The sequence below is a fragment of the Mustela nivalis genome, assembly GCF_964662115.1.
Source record: "Mustela nivalis genome assembly, chromosome: 10".
Classification (NCBI taxonomy): Eukaryota; Metazoa; Chordata; class Mammalia; order Carnivora; family Mustelidae; genus Mustela; species Mustela nivalis.
The window spans coordinates 32,307,387-32,327,518 of NC_139029.1; the positions used below are offsets into that span (position 1 = coordinate 32,307,387).

The 20,132-nt window shown below is 46.6% G+C and overlaps 1 protein-coding gene across 1 annotated transcript; it reads left to right on the forward strand.

The window, feature by feature from the left end:
• The first annotated feature begins 949 nt into the window (after positions 1-949).
• Positions 950-15,737, forward strand: MPL (MPL proto-oncogene, thrombopoietin receptor). The gene is made up of 12 exons (XM_082687176.1): positions 950-1,070; positions 1,222-1,354; positions 1,657-1,835; positions 2,387-2,685; positions 3,048-3,210; positions 3,469-3,595; positions 8,879-9,057; positions 9,220-9,362; positions 11,292-11,451; positions 11,619-11,715; positions 14,159-14,246; positions 14,453-15,737. Exons 1-12 carry the CDS (start codon positions 992-994, stop codon positions 14,840-14,842), a joined length of 2,037 nt encoding a protein of 678 aa, XP_082543302.1. The 5' UTR covers positions 950-991; the 3' UTR covers positions 14,843-15,737.
• Positions 15,738-20,132: the final 4,395 nt, after the last annotated feature.

Consider the following 20,132-nt stretch of genomic DNA (forward strand, 5'->3'; position numbering starts at 1 on the left):
TAGGTCTGGGGTGGGGCCTAAGATTCTGCATTTTTTAAAAGATCTTATTTATTTACGTATTTGACAGAGAGGAAGAGCTCAAGTAGGCAGAGGGAGAGGGAGAGGGTGAAGCAGGCTCCCCGCTGAGCAGGGAGAACCCAATGCGGGGTTCGATCCCAGGACCCTGCAACCATGATCTGAGCCAAAGGCAGACGCCTGACTGAGCCATCCAGGTACCCCAGATTCTGCATTTCTAACAAGCACCCAGGCAATGTTGCTGCTGTTAGTCTACAGGCTATACTTTGAGTAGCAAAGGACAAGAGGCAGCCCTGGAGGCTCCCCACAAGGGAGGGTGCACGTCCAGTTCCAGAGAGAATGTGTTTGTGCCCAAAGTTACAGAAGCCATTCGAGTGGAAACAACCACCATTTTGTTATGTCTGTGAGGCAGTCCTTTCCCGATGGACTACACCTTCCAGCAGCATGGCGTAGCTGCTTGACGTTCAGGCTCTGAAGCTTGACCTCCTGAGCTTGACCTCTCAGTACGTCTGTGATCTTGGGCAAATCTTTTAATGGCTCCGCCTCTCAGTCTCCCCACCTCTCTAGTGGAAATAATACTAATGGGAGGATGAGCTGAGTGAATAGATATGAAGTCCTTAGTAAGTGCTCAGTAAATGTTATTCTTGTTAATAATACACCCTTCTATATTAGTTGACATAGTCACATACAGAGGCTCAGTCTCCTGGTTCACAGTCAAAAAGATGACCCCCATCTCCCTCCCACCAAAAGGCCTATATCTTCTCTTTCAAATCCCTCCTCCCCTCCTGCCCACTCCCACTCCCCCTCCCCTGGCCTCTGGCCCCAGTGTGGTCTGAATGGGCCCCAAAGGGGCAGGGACAGGGACAGGACGTGGGGCTGTATCTGACAGGAACCTGAGGGGCTGGTCTGGGAGGGGATTGGGGCCCGGCTTCCTGAGGGGAGGATGGGCTAAGCCAGGCACACAGTGCCGGAGAAGATGCCCTCTTGGGCCCTCTTGGCGGTCACCTCCTGCCTCCTCCTGGCCCCCCAAAATCTGGCACAAGTCACCAACAAAGGTGAGGTGTGTGGAGGGTGGAGATCACCTATTCCCAGGAAGAGGGAGTCCTGGGGTGGGGTGCAAGGTAGGAGGCTCCCCCCAGCCCCTTTACTCTTGCCCATAAACATGCGCGGGAGCACCCTAAGCTCAACTCACCAGCTGTTCCTCAGATGCCTCCTTTCTGGCCTCGGATTCAGAGCCCCTGAACTGTTTCTCTCGAACATTTGAGGACCTCACTTGCTTCTGGGATGAGGAAGAGGCAGCACCCAATGGAACATACCAGCTGCTGTATGCCTACCCAGGGTATGTGCTGGGCTGTGTCATGCTCCCCTGTGTCTGTCCTGCCCTTACCTCTGCTGAGCCCAGCTCTTGTAGCTTCCCTGCCTTTGGCCCTATCAGAGACTATTCCAAGTACGTGCCCTCAGTAACCATTTAATGAACAGATGCGCTTTGGATGGCCCCAGTGCTGGTCCCTGCATAATCCCTAAGCCCACCTATACCAGGCACTGAGTTAAAAAATGGCAGTAATGGAAATCGAAGTTGGGTTTGGGCCTATGATGTCATGGTGGCCATGTAGGTGGAGCAGACTTCTCCTATGCCCACAGGGAGAAGCCCCGTGCCTGCCCCCTGAGTTTCAAGAGTGTGCCCCCCTTTGGAACCCGATACGTGTGTCAGTTTCCAGCCCAGGATGAAGTTCGCCTCTTCTTTCCGCTGCACCTCTGGGTGAAGAACGTGTTTCTGAACCAGACTCTGACCCAGCGTGTGCTCTTTGTGGATAGTGTGGGTAAGGGCCATCCTCCTGTCACCCTGGCCCCTCTATCTGCTGTCCTCAGTCCAGCTCCTAGGATCAGGCTGATCTGTGCTCTTTTAGGGCAATGTGGATGCCCTTCATTACCAGACCACCAGAGGCACCTCGAGACCCCCTTATCATTCTTCACATCCAGAGCTAGATTTCATTTCACACCAGAGACAAACCTATGCTCCTGTCCCATCATTAACCTATTCGTTGAGTAATTCAACAGTTATAGAATACCTACTATGTGTCTACTATGTGTCAGGAACTGTGCGGGGTGACAAGGATACAGAGATGGAGAGATCCCTGTTCCTGAAAGCACTGAGTCTAACAAAGCCGCAGTGAGGTCACTGTTCTCATGAGGAAAGGAAAATGGGATAAGGAACCTCCTTGCCCTGGCCTACAAGAGAACAGTGGCCTGTGATCTTCTAGAATCCAGGGGCTGCCCCCAAACCAGCTGCAGCTCCCCTCTCTACAGTCCATGGGTTGAACCATCAGTTATGGCACTCAGAGAATTCTGGTGTACCCTGTCTTGCCCCCAGGTTTGCCAGCTCCCCCAGATATCATTAAGGCTTCAGGCGGGATCCAGCCAGGGGAACTTCAGATCAGCTGGGAGACCCCAGCTCCCGAAATCAGTGATTTCCTGAGGCATGAACTTCGCTATGGCCCCAAGGATCCCAGGAATTCCATTGGTCCCACAGTCATGCAGCTGCTGCCCACAGAAACTTGCTGTCCAGTTCTGCAGAGACTGAACCTGGTCCCAGCTCTGCACCAGCCTCCATGTGCTCAGCCCATGATGCCCCAACAGGATGGACCAGAGCAGACGTCCCCAACTAGAGAAGTATCCTGGCCTTCTGCCCCACCTCCTATCTCCTACCCTAAAATTTGCCCAGGGGATTCCATACTTTGGGAATTCCAGACTGGGTTGGTCCTTGGAAAGTTAGTTTGGGCTTGGGAGTGATTTCTATTTAGGTATCTCCCACTTTGGGTCATTCACACCCACAAAACTGAGTGTTTCAGGCCTAAAAAGTTCTGGACACCACCTGAAACCCACTGGCCTGGCCCCTAGTCTGTGTGCATTATCTATCCAGTGAGGAACTGGCCATCTTTCCACAGGTATGCTGTGGGGCTTCAAATATAAGAGATGGAGGCTGTCTTGGTTGAGGCAGACCTAGATTCTGAGGCTGGGATTCTTCTCCCAAGGCTTCATCTCTAACAATGAAGAGTGGAAGCTGCCTCATCTCAGGGCTTGAGCCTGGTAAATCCTACTGGCTCCAGTTGCGCAGCCAACCCGATGGGGTCTCCCTCCTTGGTTCCTGGGGTTCCTGGTCCCTCCCTGCAACCGTGGACCTGCCTGGTGATGCAGGTACGTCAACAAAAGAATGGAAAGATGGGGAGGAGATAGAAAAGAACTCTGAGAGGTCTGGACTCGATATGGAAGCTCTGAGAACCATGGTCCTTCCTAATAACCCCAAACTTGCCACTGGACAGACACAGTGAACTATATTCAGGGAGAGAACAAAGAATGGGGGTAAATATTCCAAGTTAAGTATGTAAAGATAGTCTGGCTACCCTACAGAGTGGGAATTGTTGGCCCTGATGGGACTTTCTTCTGTTAATTCAGTGGAAATTGGACTGCAGTGCTTTACCTTGAACCTGAAGAATGTTACCTGTCAATGGCAGCAACAGGACCATGCTAGCTCCCAAGGCTTCTTCTTCCACAGCAGGGCACGGTGCTGCCCCAGAGACAGGTGAGAGCTGAACTTATGATTGAGCTTGATGTCATGGGAGAGAGGCATGATCATGCATAAAGGGACTGATTGTTCTTGATCCTCTTCACTCCCCTCCCTTGTCCTCAAACCAACTGCCCTCCATGCTCATGTTCTCCAATAGGTATTTTACCTTCTCAACTTCTTTCCATCCCCATTGGGATGCCTTGGTTTAGTCCAGATTTAATCATACCACCTAGACCTAGACTGTATCACCTAGACCACTGCAACAACCTACATTCTCATTCACCTGCAATTTATCCCCCATGCTTCTGACAAACACCTTTGTTAAAAACTCAAACATTGAATGGTCTTCCCCTACTCAAATACATACTGCACCTCTCCACTATCAAATCCAATCCAAACTTTGCCTTCAAGAATTATCACCAAGCACCTCACTAATCTATCACTCCCCACATATCCAATCTAAAACCAAGTCTTAGGGTTTTGTTTTTTGTTTTTTGTGTTTTTTTTATCAAATTTTTACTTAAGTTCTAGACAGTTAACATATAGTATAATATTGGTTTCAGGAGTAGAATTTAGTGATTCATCACTTACGTATAACATCCAGTGCTCATCATAACAAGTGCCCTCCTTAATCCCCATCGCCCATCTCGCCCATCCTCTACCCAGCTCTCTCTATCAACCCTCAGTTTGTTCTCTATCATTAAGAGTCTCTTATGGTTTGCTTCCCTCTCTTTTTTTCCTTCCCATATGTTCATCTGTTTTGTTTCTTAAATTCCACATATGAGTGAAATTATATGGTATTTGTGTTGGACTTATTTTCCTTAGCATAATACACTGTAGCTCCATCCACATCGTTGCAAATGGCAAGATTTCATTATTTTGATGGCTGAGTAATATTCCATTATATATATATATGGAACATATATATACACACACCATGTCTTCTTTATCCATTCATCGATCAATGGACATTTGGGCTCTTCCCTTAGTTTGGCTATTGTTGATAGTGCTGCTTCTGTAAATATTGGGGCGCATATTCTCCTTCAAATCTGTATTTGTGCATCCTTTGGGTAAATACCTAGTAATGCAACTGCTGGGTTGTAGGATACTTCTATTTCTAACTTTTTCAGGAAACTCCATACTCTTTTTCAGAGTGGCTGCACCAGTTTCCATTCCCACCAAAGTCTAAGAGAATTTCCCTTTCTCCTCATCCTCACCGACACCTGTTGTTTTTTGTGTTATTAATTCTGACAGGTATAAGGTGGTATCTCATTGTGGTTTTGACTTGCATTTTCCTGATGATGAGTGATGTTGAACATCTTTTAATGTGCCTGTTAGCCATCCGTATGTCTTCTTTGGAGAAGTGTTTGTTCATGTCCTCTGCTCATTTCTTGACTGGCTTATTTGTTTTTTGGGTGTAAATTTTGGATACTAGCCTTTTATCTGATAAGGCATAGGCAAATATCTTCTCCCATTCTGAAGGCCACCTTTTAGTTTTGTTGACTGTTTCCTTTGCTGTGCAGTTTTTATCTTGATGAAGTCCCAATAGTTCATTTTTGCTTTTGTTTCACTTGCTTCTGGCGATGAGTCTAGTAAGAAGTTGCTGCAGCCGAGGTCAAAGAGGTTGGTGCCTGTGTTCTCTTCTAGGATTTTGATGGTTTCCTGCCTCACTTTTAGGTCTCTCAAGCATTTTTTTTTTAAGATTTTATTTATTTGACAGAGAGAAAGATCACAAGTAGGCAGAGAGGCAGGCAGAGAAAGAGGGGGGGAGCAGGCTCCCTGCTGAGCAGAGAGCCCGATGGGAGGCTTGATCCCAGGACCCTGAGATCATGACCTGAGCTGAAGGCACTGGCTTAACCCACTGAGCCACCCAGGCGCCCATCTCTGAAGCATTTTGAATTTATTTCTGTGTATGGTATAAGAAAGTTATGGAGTCTTATGGATTTTACCTATTAAATATCTCTAGAATCTGTTCATTTCTGTTCATCACTGCCATTCCCCTAGTATGAGCCATCATGGTATCTCACTTGGGCTACTGAGGACACTTATTATAAGATCACCTCTTAAATTCTCCAAATCATTCTCCACATAGGAGCCAGAGTAGTGATCTTTAAAAGTGCAAAAATGAACATAACACTCTCTGCTCAATAATCTGCAATAGCAGGGCGCCTGGGTGGCTCAGTGGGTTAAGGCTCTGCCTTCGGCTCAGATCATGATCCCTGGGATCGAGCCCCACATTGGGCTAGCTGCTCAGCAGGGAGCTTGCTTCCTCTCTCTCTCTCTGCCTGCCTCTCTGCATACTTGTGATCTCTGCCTGTTAAATAAATAAATAAAATCTTTTTTAAAAATCTGCAATAGTTTCTTACAGCTCTTAGGATTAAAAGAAGAAGAAGAACCCTATTGTGTCATTACAGAGTACTAACAGACTCAGCCCCTGAATACCTTCAGCTTCATCTTACACTATGCTGCCTTTTCCTGTCTATGACTCTTAGGTCCCCTTCTATTTGCCATATTATCTCCTGCTTCTGGGTCTTTGTGCATGCTGTCCACCCAGCCCTCCTTCTGATCTCAACTCAAATGTCCCCTTCTCAGGGAACCCTCCCTGATCTTCCTCATCAGGTCCAATAGCACTATTACACATACTTATTGTACCATTTACCTCTCCTTCATAAGTACTTATCATAGTTACAATTTTACATTTATATTTTATGTGGTTATTTCATTGATAACCATTCTGTCTCAGAACTCCAGTTGAGAGGGGCTGATATTGAACATACATGATCCCTAAGAGCGAAGTCAATATCTGCTTTTACTCACTAATGAATCCTTACCTACCACAGTGCCTGGAACTTAGCAGTTAGTCAGTAAAAAAAAAAAAAAATTGCTAAATTAATGAATAATGGAAAAAACACCATTAACAGTTTTAATGTGCCCTTCCAGTTTTTCTATGTACTTACTCATGTCCATACACAACATTTCATTTTCAGTATGAATTGGAACACATTATATATATAATTGCCAACTTATTATGTTTTTTACTTAAAAATGTGTCTTGGAGCCCATTACAAAAAGGCATAACTGATTCCTTTTAAAAACTGCACAGGTTTCCATAGCCTAGAGGTGCCACGAATGGATTAAAGGGGAACAAAACTGACATCATCATTTCTTCTACCAAAACCTGCTCTTCCTCCTATTATCCTCCATCCTACCATCAGCTCAATTTTCCAAGCCTGACATAGAGATTTCCATGGGCTTCTGCCTTTTCCATACACTCTAGGTCTAATCAGAAACAGTCTTATCATCTCTACCTCTTCAGTATCCCTTGAATCCCTTTTCTCCACCTCCATTGTCACCACCCTGTTTCTGGGCCTTCATCCATAAAAGTGTCCTATTGGATCTCCCTGCGTCTTGTCTGTCCTCACAAATTCTTTCCCACAAATTGTAGTTACAGTGATCTTCCCAAAGTACAATGCTAATTATGATAAGTTTCTGTTTAAAATCCCTAAATGTTTCCGTGATTACTACAAGATTAAGTTCAAGCTCCTCAGGAAGGCCATAAGATCAGACATGATCTTAGTCTGCCCTCTCCCATTTATCACTCACCACGAGGCTCTCTAAGCTAAGGGCATTCTGTTCCACTTAGAATTCCCCCCAAAGCACCCTATCTCTTATCTATGCACAAGCATGTGCCTGGGTTGCCTGTCTGTCCCCTTTGCCTATCCTATTTATAGTCCAAGACCCGGTCTAAGCACTGCCTTGTCCAGGAAGTATTCTCTGACCCTCCCCATCTGGGTTAAATTATCCTTCTTGATACCCACCCCTCCCCAAAGGAGCCCGAACACACCACAGAAAAATACCATCTGTCTGTTTTTCTGCCTCTCCCACTGGAATGAGAGCTCCTTGATTATTCTTCTATGTATTCATGCTGCCTAGCACAGTGTCTGCCACATAGTATCAATTATTTGTTGAATAAAGAAGTAAATACATAAATACATTAATAAATAATTTTTGTAAGAGCTAGCCATTTAGGAATTATAATCAGGAAGGAGACATGATTCATCTATTCAATCAACAATCATTGAGGGTGACTATGTGCCAGGGATTGGGGCTGGAGCGACAGATAAAAAAGTTTCCACATTGTTGGGGCCTTCCATTTTAGTTGGGGGCTGGGGGGACGAGGGGTGATAAAGAAGTAAGGTGACCGCGGAACAGGTTATATGATAGAGATTAAGTGGAAGGATGGGGGGTGGGTGCTAATCTAGACTCTGTGGTCAGAGAATGCCAGGAGCCCTAAATGGCAAAAAAAAAAAAAAAAAAAAAGAATGAGTCACATGGGGATCTAGAGTCAGAGCAATCAAGGGCAAGGTGTAGTGCAAAGGCAGTGCGTGGGGCATATTTACAGCACAGCAAGAAAGCCCATGTAGGTGAGAAGTGGCAAGCTGGAGTAAGAATTGTAGGAGAGAGAATGGCCAGATAGGGAAGAAGTAAACCATATCGGGCCCTGCATGGAGCTTACATTTCATTCAAGGGGGCCTTCAGGGAGCCACTGAAGGATCTCCAGCAAAAGAGTGATGTGATGTTACTTTTCTTTCAAAAAAGGTATGTTTCTCTGTGAAATGATGAAGAAGGAAAGGTGGCAGAGTCACCAGTTAGAAGCTGGCCTTACTCTAGGCTGGAGACAGAGGTGGCTCATGAAATGTGGCCGTGGGAAAGAGTCAAACAAATGGACAGATTTGTGATCTCTTCTGGACATTATCAGATTAAAATTTTGGAAGTGAATTCTGGTGACCATGTGGAAAACAAACTCCACAAGGGAGTGGTGAAAATGAAGGCAGAAAAGCCAGATGGGAGGCTGTTGTAATCATCTACTAGTAGAATAACCCAGAGAGGTGACTAACAGGCCTGCTGTATGAGATTAAAAATGTGAGGACCTTTGCACCAGAAAGATGAAGGCTCTTTGAAACAATCCTGTGAAGTAAGGATTTTTAACCCATTTTTACAGATGAAGAAGTGGGAGCAGAGATCAATCGTGTACCAGAGTTGTAGACCAAGCCAAGACCTGAGCTCTAGAGCCCAGGCTGTGTCCATGAATCATGTAGCTCTTTCCTCAAGAGGAAGAGGCTGGACACCAAAGTCAGCTTCAGAAAACAAAACATCACGGCAGGAAGACAGAGAGAAAGCCTTGGAAGCCCATCCATGAGAGGAGTTAGATTATAATCCTTACAGGTCATATCCCTTGTGGGATGGGAATTATCAGGATTAGGCTCAATTGAGTGACTCTATGGGCATGATTCTTAGGGACCCCATCTGGGAGAAGTGTGAAGAGGAGAAAAATCCAGGATTACAGCCCTCCCAGTTCTCCCGCTGCCACTTCAAGTCACGAAACGACAGCATTATTCACATCCTTGTGGAGGTGACCACAGCCCAGGGTGCTGTTCACAGCTACCTGGGCTCCCCTTTCTGGATCCACCAGGCTGGTAAGAACTTCCTTCCCTTCTCCTCCCATGTACTTCCTGCCCCTACTCCCACGGACCCCACGCCCAGGATCACCGGCTCTGGCACTTTTGACCCATGGCCCTAGTGGCATGATGTCACACGCACAGAAGAGCTTAGGCCAGTCCCTGCTGGCATCCCTGTAGTGCTCATCCCCACTCCAAACTTGCACTGGAGGGAGGTCTCCGGTGGGCAGCTGGAAGTGGAATGGCAACACCCATCATCCTGGGGAGCCCAAGAGACCTGCTATCAGCTCCGCTACACAGGAGAAGGCCATCAAGACTGGAAGGTACGATCAAGGAAAAAATGCCCACAGGCCTCACTACACAGAGTACCCCTGAGATTCATCCGGTCTGTTATCAAGAGTGAAGGTATCCATGTGTCTGTGTCTGGGTTTCTATATCTGTGTGGATCTGACTCAACTGGCATCTTAATCTTTCTTTGGCATTTGACACTGCTGACTATTCCCATTTAAAATTTTCTCTTTCTTTTGCCTTTGGGTTATCAATCTCCCAATTCTTATACTACTTGTCTGGCTGAACCGTCTCCCTTTTTCCTGGCTTCTCTTTTTCCACCCTTCCTTAATCTGTTGTTCTTCCTATAGTCCCATGCTAGACTCCCTTCTCTTCTCAATAAATATACATGCTCATCCTAGGTAAGTACTCAGAGTTTTGATGACTATGCATTTACCAGCCCAAACTTACCATTCCAACACCCAAATGGAAAGAAACTTCTATGCCCTAGGTAAATTACCTAAACTTTGGAAGTCTCCATTTTGTCAAATGGAGACACAACTATCTATCTTCCAGAATGGTGACAAAAATTAAGTATGTAAATATCTAGCATGCTGCTGTTAGATAGAAGGTACACAATATACACTCGTTAAATATTACTTTCTCTACTTTATTCTCGTTAACCACGTGTATATACAACTTCTTACCAGACAGTGTGCATAAAAGCCCTCGGGGGCATTTCAGACCCAGTATATCCAAAATTAAACTAAACTCATCTTCCTCCCCAACTTTATTTTACCTTTTCACTGGGGTATGTTCCATTCAAGAAAATACATAGATCTTAAATATACAATTGATCAATTTGTACATGTACATTTAACCACTACCCAGATCAAGATATAGGTTATTTCTACACCTCAGAAGTTCCTCATGCCCCTTACAGCCACACATACCCCAAGGTAAGCACTGTTCTGACGTCACCATTGATTAAGTTCTGACTGTTGTTGAACCTAATAAAGTGAAACCATACAGTATTTCATCCTCAAACTTCTCTGTTCTCTGGCAGTGACTCTACCACTTACCAGTTATCCAAACCTGGAATCACCCTTAACTCTTCTTCCTTTTCCCCTGTCCCTTCCCTCCATTCACCAACACTGAAGTTCGGTTTACTGTACTAGCAGTCCTCAAATCCCTACTACCACTGCCTTAGCTCATCTTTGACCATCCGTGCTTTTAGCACACTGAACTACTCTCTAACCCCCAATCAAGCAGCCCAGACAGCATGCCATGCTCCCTCCTGCTCCTATCCTGCCTTACTTAAATCATCATTATAGCACTAATGACTTGTAATTATTTACTGGTTTGCATGCGGTCCTCCTTGGACTTGCGAGGAACCATGTTTTCATCTATCCTTTTCCCCAGTGCTTGGCATGATCACCAGCGCGTCGTAAATGTTTGCTACCTGATGGCTAGTCTCCCTGCTTGTCCACACAATGCTTGTTCCCTCTGCTTGGAATCTGTCCTTGCCCCTCAGCACCTAGCACCCACAGCTGGATGCATGTTACTTGTGAACAGTCCGCTTGGCCCTGAGTATCTGAATGTGCCCGGGGTTTCCGTGGCCTGACCTGGATCGTGGGGAGCACTTCTGGCGGGATGTCCGCGTGCCCCGGTCAGTGTGCGAATGCATTTGTGTCCGGATGAGTGGTCAGTTCTCTGTGCAGATGAGGTCCGCGTGCTAGCGTGTATGTGCGCGTGTGTGTCGGGGCGCGTTTCTCTAAGGTCAGCACGTCTCTCTGTCGGGCTCTATCTTGCCAGTTTTCTCTGGGATGCATGTATTTATTGTGTCGGGGCGGCTCTCTGGGAGGGACCCCCGGAGATTCAGAGCAGTAGGCCTTTGGCCAAAAGAATGCCAGGTTGTAGAGGCCCTGACGCTGGCGCCGCGCCGACCCGGAGCCGGCCCACCGGCTCGCTCCCCCTCTGCACAGGTGGTGGAGCCGCCTCTCGGGGCCCAGCGGGAGACCTTGGAGCTCCGCCCGCGCTCTCGCTACCGCCTACAGCTGCGCGCCAGGCTCCACGGCCCCACCTACCAAGGGCCCTGGAGCGCCTGGTCAGAGCCGGTGCGAGCAGAGACCACCTCTGACTCCGGTGAGCGCCCGGCAGGGAGCAAGGCGCTCTGCGGCTGCGCGAGTGGAGGGGCGCCGGCGCCGCGGAGGGGGGGGCGGGGAGGGGGGCTGAGAGGGGCGGGGTCTGGCGGGCCCGGGGGCGGGGCTCCGGCCAGGGGCTGCAGAAGTCTGACTGGTTTTGTCCCTTAGCTTGGATCTCCTTGGTGACCGCTCTGCTCGTGGTGCTGGGCCTCAGCGCCCTCCTGGGCTTGCTGGTGCTGAGGTGGCAGTTTCCTGCGCATTACAGGTACCGCCCCGGTCACTCAGGAGACGGGTGGGGCCGGAGGCCTCTAAACAAGCTTCCCAGGGTTACCCTACCGACACTCGCTCTCCCGAGGACCAAGGACCGCATGTCCACACCTGTGGCTTCAGCCACTTCCTTCCCTCTACCTTACGTGATCATCTTTAAATCCTCAGCACTCAGCACAGTGCTTGCCAAATAGCACACCCTTAAAAAAATGTTATTAATGACTTGTTTATGTGGCTTCAAGACTAAGGCTGAAGAGAAATGTCTCCCCTGGGAGTCGCACCGCTTCCTTACACGCTAACATGCCCGCTCTACCAGACCCCTCAAACAACCCCACCTCCTGGCTCCTCATCTCAGTAACAGGGCTGCTGTCCACCCATCATCCAAACCGGGACTCTAGGCACCTCCCTTCCCTTTTCCGCAGGCCTGCCTCGTCTGCTCATTCCACCTCCTAAATGTCTAAATGTCGCTGGAACAATGGTCCCCTTTTTTAGCCCTACAAACACTACCCGGCTCGCTGAAACAGAGCCGCTTCAATCTGGCCTCACACAGCCACCCAAATCATCTTCCTAAAAAGCACACATGAACTTCTCACTCCCCTCCTTAAGTCTCATTACTAGCTCCGAGGATAGAGTCCAGACTCTGGAATGACAGGCAAGGCTCTGTAAAATCTGGCCCCTGCCAGCCTTTCCACTCCCTCCCACCCCGTGCATCAGCCTCGCCAAACTGTTGGTGATTCCTCCATAAGCCCCCTGGCTTTACTTCTCAGTGCCTTGCATACGGTGTTCCCTTTGCTGGGGATATGTTCCCTCCATGACTTCTATCCCTTTATCTTTAAATAACCTTCTCCACCAACTCCTAGAAACCTTTCCTGAACTCTCCCCTATTGGCTACTCTTTTTGTGCCCCAGTACAGACTTCTATCACAGTACCAGTAGCATTTCATAGTATTTATTTATTTATTTAAAAAAAAAGATTTTACTTATTTATTTGACAGAGAAAGAGAGATCACAAGCAGGCAGAGAGGCAGGCAGAGGGGAGGGGGAAGCAGGCTCCCTGCTGAGCAGAGAGCTGGATGGGGGTGGGGGGCGTGGATCAATATCAGGACCCTGAGATCATGACCTGAGCTGAAGACAGAGGCTTAACCCACTGAGCCACCCAGGCGCCCCGGGATTTATTTCTTTATATGTCTTCCCTCTACCTTAGTGATCATCTTTAAATCCTCAGCACTCAGCACAGTGCTTGCCAAATAGCACACCCTTAAAAAAATGTTATTAATAACTTGTTTATGTGGCTTCAAGACTAAGGCTGAAGAGAAATGTCTTTGGAAGTTATAAACATGAGGATAGAAAAGTCAAACAAAACAAACACACACAAGGATACAATCCACACCACCTCAGTCCTTCAGTTGGTAACATCTCTTGGTTCTTAAAGACTCATCTCAGAAGGCAACTCCTCCAGGCAGCCTCCCTTGGTGACCCTAGACTAGGTTAGGTGTCCCTTCTTTATGCTCCCATCTCTCCTTGAACATGTCTTTCTTTGATTCACTCCTCTGCATAAGCAGACCACATTATAGCCTCTGTGCAAGTAGTCAGAGCCAACAAAAACGTTGGGGTAGAAGAGGAAGATGATGAACCAGGTGAACTCAGTTCCTGGTCCCCAATTTGCCAGATAAATCACTCCTCCCCTGGAGAGATATGAGTGAGGGTCGCAGAAGAACGCTGAAATGTTGTTCTTGAAGTCTTTCCATGTGGAAATATGAGCCTAAAGAATTGCAGGGTCCCACAACTTAGCTTAATCTATACTCTTCCCAGAGAGACCACCTTCCCCAGTAACTTAGTAATAAGCCCCTCTGGTTCTCTTCATTTACCCACTCAACTAATTTCTTGAGGACCTACTATGAGCCAGACAGTATTCTATCTCCCAGAGATAGAGGACTGAGCAAACAAAGTTTTTGTTCTCATGGAGTTGATATTCTAGTGGATTGATAGAGACAAACACAAACCTGTGGGATAATATAATGTGTATACAGTAAGTCAAGTGCTATAAAGAAAAATAGAGCAGAGCAGGAAACGGACTGGGAAAGGAGGTGATAATATTTTAGACATGGCGGCCGGGGAAGGCTTCTCTCTTAGGATGACATTTGAGCAGAGACCTAAATGAAATGAGGGAACGAATCAAGAGGTGCAGAAAATAGCAAGCATAAAGACCCTGAAGCAGGGGTATTTGAGGACACTCAAACCGCTTTTTGAACCCCTCACCCCTGACTCCCCTTTCCCTCCTTTTCACCTATGCCCCCCCACTTATCTTATTGCCTTGACTACAGTCTTGCTTCTCTAAGCCTTATTCTCTAACCTCAGGCTCAACCCCTCATCAACCTCAGTGGTTTCCTCCTCCCTCCCAATTCACTCCTGTGACCCAGTCTCCTCTTCCTTCTCCCCAAGGAGCCTGAAGCATGCCCTGTGGCCCTCCCTTCCAGACCTGCACCGGGTCCTAGGCCAGTACCTTAGGGATACTGCAGCGCTGAGTCCGGTGAGTGAATTCCCTTCTCCAGTCTCCAGCATCAGCCCTGCCTGGAGTTGGATCCTTACCCCATTGCACACTTTTCCAAGACCCTTGCCCACCAGCCTACCATCCTGGGGCCCTATGCCCAGCTAACCCTCCTTCCTGTATAGTCCAGGTCCCCCTCCCCACTGCACCTGCTCTAATCCAGAATCCTTTCCCCCCCTTTCTCCCAGCCCAAGGCTGCAGTCTCGGATGCTTTTGAGGAGGTGGAACCCAGCCCCCTTGAAATTCTACCCAAGTCCTCAGAGAAGATCTCCATGGCCCTGTGTTCCTCCCAGACCCAGATGGACTACCGAGGATTGCCCCCTTCTTGCCTGGGGACCATGCCCCTGTGTGTGTGCCCACCCATGGCTGAGTCGGGGTCCTACTGCACCACCCACATCGCCAACCATTCCTACTTACCTCTGAGCTGCTGGCAGGGCCCTCTCTCCCCGTACTCTGGACAGATCCAAACTGGCCAGACCTCTTTTCCCAACCTCCCTACCCACCCCATCCCCTCAACACAAACATCTCGGACCTCACATCCATCCCCCTCTGTCTGTCCTCATAGTTGGACTCCCTGACACTGACAATATTTGGTACTGCTGCAGACATAAAGCCAAGACTCTCCCTCCTCACGCCAGGTTCACTTGACTAAGCTCCTCTAACTCACCTGCTTTTTCTCTCCTCCCTAATGCTCCACTCCTTGAAAAGACATCTCCACATCCCCACTTCCCCCATTTGATCTTCAGACAGCTTCAGTTCATTCCCCTGCTTTGCTAAGGAAACAACTCGGGCAGGGTTCACATCAAATATTGTGATTGCAAGGTCCGGTAGGATCTTGTCAATCCTCAATTTATTTGATCTCTCTGTGGCATCTGTCATCGTGACTACTCATTCCTCCTTTAAATTCTCTCCTACCTTGGCTTCTATAGTATCACCCTCTCTCCTGGCTCTGAGTATATGAGTAGTTAAAAGCATAAACTCTGGAGTCAGAGCTGGGTTCAATTCCTCTCTTACCCACTTGCTAGCTGTGTGACCTTGGGCATATAACTTAAAGTCTTTGCACCCTGATTTTCTCATCTATAAAACAGGGATAATGCCAGAAGCTCACAGAGTTGTGAAGAGGATAAGTGAGCTAGTCTAAGTGCCTTGGACATAGTATGTTTATATTTGAACTTCTGTAATTATTCCTTCCTGTTCTCTTATCCTGGCATCTCTCGCACCCCTTAATTACTGTAGTTACTCAAGAGTCCACTGCCATTCCTGTAAGCTGACCACCTCAAAGTTCTTATCTCCAGCCCTGATTTCTGTCATCCCTGTGCTTCTTTATGCAAATAACTGTTTACTTGTCTGTCTCCTACTACTAGGCTGTGAGCTCCTTGAGGGCCAGGGCTGTGATTTAGTTGTCTTTCCCCACCACCAAGATCAGTGCTTGGTGCATGATAGTAGGCTTTCAATAAATGTTTTCTAAATGAAGGAAATCTTTCTGGATAGTGCTATCTTCACCCTACGGCAAGCACCCTCATCCTCTAGACCATTCATTTGCAGCAGTAAATGTGCTTAGGCTGGGGGAAACTGGATGGCTATGTCAGTTAAGTGTCTGCCTTCCACTCAGGTCCTGATCTCAGGGTTCTGGAATCAAGCCCCTCACTGAGCCCCATTTTTGGCTCCCTGCTTGGTGGGGGGTCTGTTTCTCTTTCTCCCTTTGCCTCCCCTCCTTGTGCATGCATACACACAAACACACTCTCTCTCTCTCTCTCTGATAAATAAATAAAATCTTTAAAAAAGAATGTGCTTAGGCCATTCTGGTTATGGATTCCCCTTACTCATTCAAATTCGCAAAAATATGGTATTTTTTGTTTGCTCCAGACATACCCACTGTATTAATCAGGGTCTTGGCAGAAATAGATGACACATTCAAACTGGGCATCTTGATGAGAGTTTAATAAAGGGCATATTTGTAAAGATAAGGCAGGTTTTAGGAAAACCCTGAAGAAAGAGTGCAGTACCCCAGGACTAACCAGAACTGGGAGTTGGTACCACCCCTAGGTATCCAGGGGTAAGGGGCAATTGTGGTTACTAGATCTAGAGAGTCACTCTAAGAGAAGGTTGCCTGACTGGAGTGGTGACCTTTGATAGAGAGCCAAACTGTGAGGACATGGTAGCGAGGGATTCAGGGGAATACATAGCTTAGACCCCCTCTCCCTCCATCCTCTGTTCTCCTCTGTATTAGTTTGCCAGCACTGCCCTAACAAAGGACCACAAAGCTGGTGGCTTAAACAACAGAAATGTATTATCTCACAGTTCTAGAGGCTAGAAGTTCAAGGTGTCATTAGGGTTGGTTCCTTCTGAGAGCTGTGAGGAAGAGTCTGTTCATGCCTCTCCACTAGCTTCTAGTGGTTCCCTGGAAATCTTGGTATTCCTTGGCTTGAGGATGTATCACCCTCATCTCTGTCTTTATCGTCACATGGCATTTTCCTTGTATGTCTGTGTTCAAGCTTTCCCATTTTATAAAGACACCAGTTTCACTAGATTGAATGACCTAAATGACCTCACCCAAATGACCTCATCTTCACTAATTACATCTGCCATGATCTTATTTTCCAAATAAGTTTCCACTGTGGAGTACTGGAGCTTAGGAATTCAACATATGAATTTGAGGGGGGGGGATTTAATCCATAGTATCCTTCCATTGGTGGAATCCAAACAGAAACCAACCCAAGGGAATCCATTGATATAAGCTCTATACCTCAGCCTCACAAGGCACAGGCCATGGTAGAGATGGATGGAAGAGTAGGCCTGAGTGGGACAGATGGAGGATATCCAATATACTCATTGTTCCACATTTCCTTCCCCTAGCCATGGTCAAGGCTCTGACTGCAGTGCTAGGGACTCAAGAGGAGGATTGAGATCCAAACCACTGAACTTCTCATCTTGTCACTCACTCAGCCATCATGTCCTGACCACTTTTACTTCCTAGGGTCCATCTCCTCTGTCTCCACTGAACTATTGCTACAACCTTCTAACTAATATCTTTGTCTCCAGGATTTCTCTTTAAACTCAACCTGTATGGTGCTTCTAGATTGATCTTCCTATTCATCCCACTCCATACCCCTAAATCTCCAGCTTCACTCTGCAGCAGCTGACCTCTTCTTCATCTAGTCTTTCCCTATGTTAGGATTAAAAGTATCAAAATAATACCAAGCACATAGTCAATACTCAATGTTTATTGAGCTATTTTTATTATCATCCCAACGGTGCTGGTCTACCATCTAGATGCCACCTATATTTTATTCCTTCCATGCCCTTTGCTTTCCTAGACTCAAGTCCTTTAGGTGGGAGTCTTCCACCTAACCAGTTCCTTGGCTTCTAATTACACATCTCTAAAGCCTTGTTCTCCTTCCCTCAGTGTATAAGGAAGTGATCTTTCTTTCCTAGACCGGAAAGCTCCCTGTGTTTTCTATCCCATTTCTTCCTGGGTGAGGTAACCCAGGTACCTTGTTCTATCAGCTGGCCTTTGCTCACTTTCATTCATTTCCCTTGGCTCTTTTGCCTTCACCTTCAAACATGCATCAGCCTCTTGGTACTGGTTCCCTTAGGTTCCCATGCACTGCCCCTTTCTCAGTGCCAAATTTCTCACCCAAATATCCCATGCTTGCTGCCTCTACGCTCTCCCCATCCCCAGCCTTTTTTCTGCAGCCCCTTCCCCCAAGCACACACTTTTCTGATCCAGCTCGCTCTCCAAGGTCACTGATGATTTACTTGTCAGTGGCCAAATCCAACCTTCTCTGTCTTCAGTCTTCTTGACCATTTTGCATATCTTAGAATTCTTCCCTCTTCAAGGTCCTTGTCAGGATAATCTCCACTGGCTTCTTTCATTCCTTTATTTTAAAATGTATGAATTCCCTGAGGTCATCCCCTTATTTATAACCCTATCCTTCTTTTCCTCTAGTTACCCTTACTCCAGAAGCTTATTGGCCACATCCTATGTTCAGGCATGTTTTGCTTGGCTCCTCTCTATGCAGAAATTCACTGATTCCACAATGCCTAGCAGATAAAGTCCAAACTCCTTAACTTAACATTTAAGGCACTGACCAGCCTTACTCTAAGAAGCCTCTTCTATGTTCTCTGAGGTTCAGAGTCCCCCTGTTGCCAACCCTTGGTCATCCATGTAATTGGAAATAAAAAAGTAATAATACTTCAAAATAAAAAATAATAAAAATAATAAGTTTGGGCTAAAAACCCTAGATTTTTCCCTGTCATCATCAGAGCCAATCTAAGGTAGTGAATGAAAATGTGATTTTTCCGGTCTCTCTCTGGGACAGCATTAGCATATGGTTAGACGTGCAGGCATAAGCCAGATAATTTGGCTCTGCTATTTATTTTTGGCTGTATGCCTTTGGGCAAGTTTCTAACCTTTTTCTGACCCAGTTTCTTTTTCTATAAAAAGGGAAAGGGATATCTGCCTTATGGGACTAAGGATTAAAGTCAATAATGTGTGTAAAATGTTTAAACACAGTAGTTAATAGATGGCCAATAAATGGTACCCATTATTATCTTTATTATTGCTGTTTCACCTCTAAGCATATTCATACAACTCATTCAAGTCCTTATTAGAGCACTGGATTGACTGGGAATCAGACCTGGCTTCCCACCAACTGTGGTCTCAGGCAAATCCCTTCCCTGGGCCTTGGCTTTTTCATCTGTAAAATATGGGTATGGTGCCAGGATGGGGAGGATGCACCACATACAGATAAGACTAGTGGATCTACAAAATTCCTGACACCACTAAAGCCCCATGGAGATAAGCCCATAATGTCTCTCCAAAGGCAATGCAGTCTTAGCTCCAGATAGGCAGGTCTGAGTCCTGAACTTTTTTTTTTAAGATTTATTTATTTATTTATTTGACAGACAGAGATCACAAGTAGGCAGAGCCGCAGGCAGAGAGAGAGGAGGAAGCAAGCTCCCTGCTGAGCAGAAAGCCCGATGCAGGGCTCCATCCCAGGACCCTGGGATCATGACCTGAGCCGAAGGCAGATGCTCAACAACTGAGCCACCCAGGTGCCCCCTGAACTTTTTTTCCTGACCTTAAGGAATTCATCCCCTTTCCAGCCTCTTGTTTTTCCCCGTTTGTAAAACAACATTTTCCCTCTTTCCAAAAACAAACACACTTGCTACTTCCTTTCTAACAGTTCTCCTACAGGCACTGAGCTAACTAGCTCTGGCCTTCTTCCTGCTCCTAAGCTTCTCAGCTCCTTCCCCACCCCTGCCCTCCTGCTGCCTTTCCCTTCTTTGAACCGCTTAATTGCATTTGGTCACTCCACTGAGATCTGCACTTCTGTATCATTGATACAATCCACAAGCAGGTTTTTAAAAAATATATTTATTTTTGAAGTATAGTTGACATACAGTGTTATAATAGTTTCAGGTCTACAACACCGTGATTTGACAATTCTATGTATTACTCAGTGCTCACCATGATAAATGTGATCACCGTCTGTCATCATACATTATTCAATATTATTGACTGTATTCCCTATCCTGTGCTTTTCATCTCTGTGACTTATTTTATTTAATTTTTTAAAAGATTTTATTTGAGGGCACCTGGGTGGCTCAGTGGGTTAAGCCGCTGCCTTCGGCTCAGGTCATGATCTCAGGGTCCTGGGATCGAGTCCCACATTGGGCTCTCTGCTCAGCAGAAAGCTTGCTTCTCTCTCTCTCTCTCTTTCTCTCTACCTGCCTTTCCGTCTACTTGTGATCTCTCTCTCTGTCAAATAAATAAATAAAATCTTAAAAAAAAAAAAGATTTTATTTGAGAGAGAGCACAAGCACAAGCAGGGGGTGGGGTAGTGGTGGCAGAGACAGAGGGAA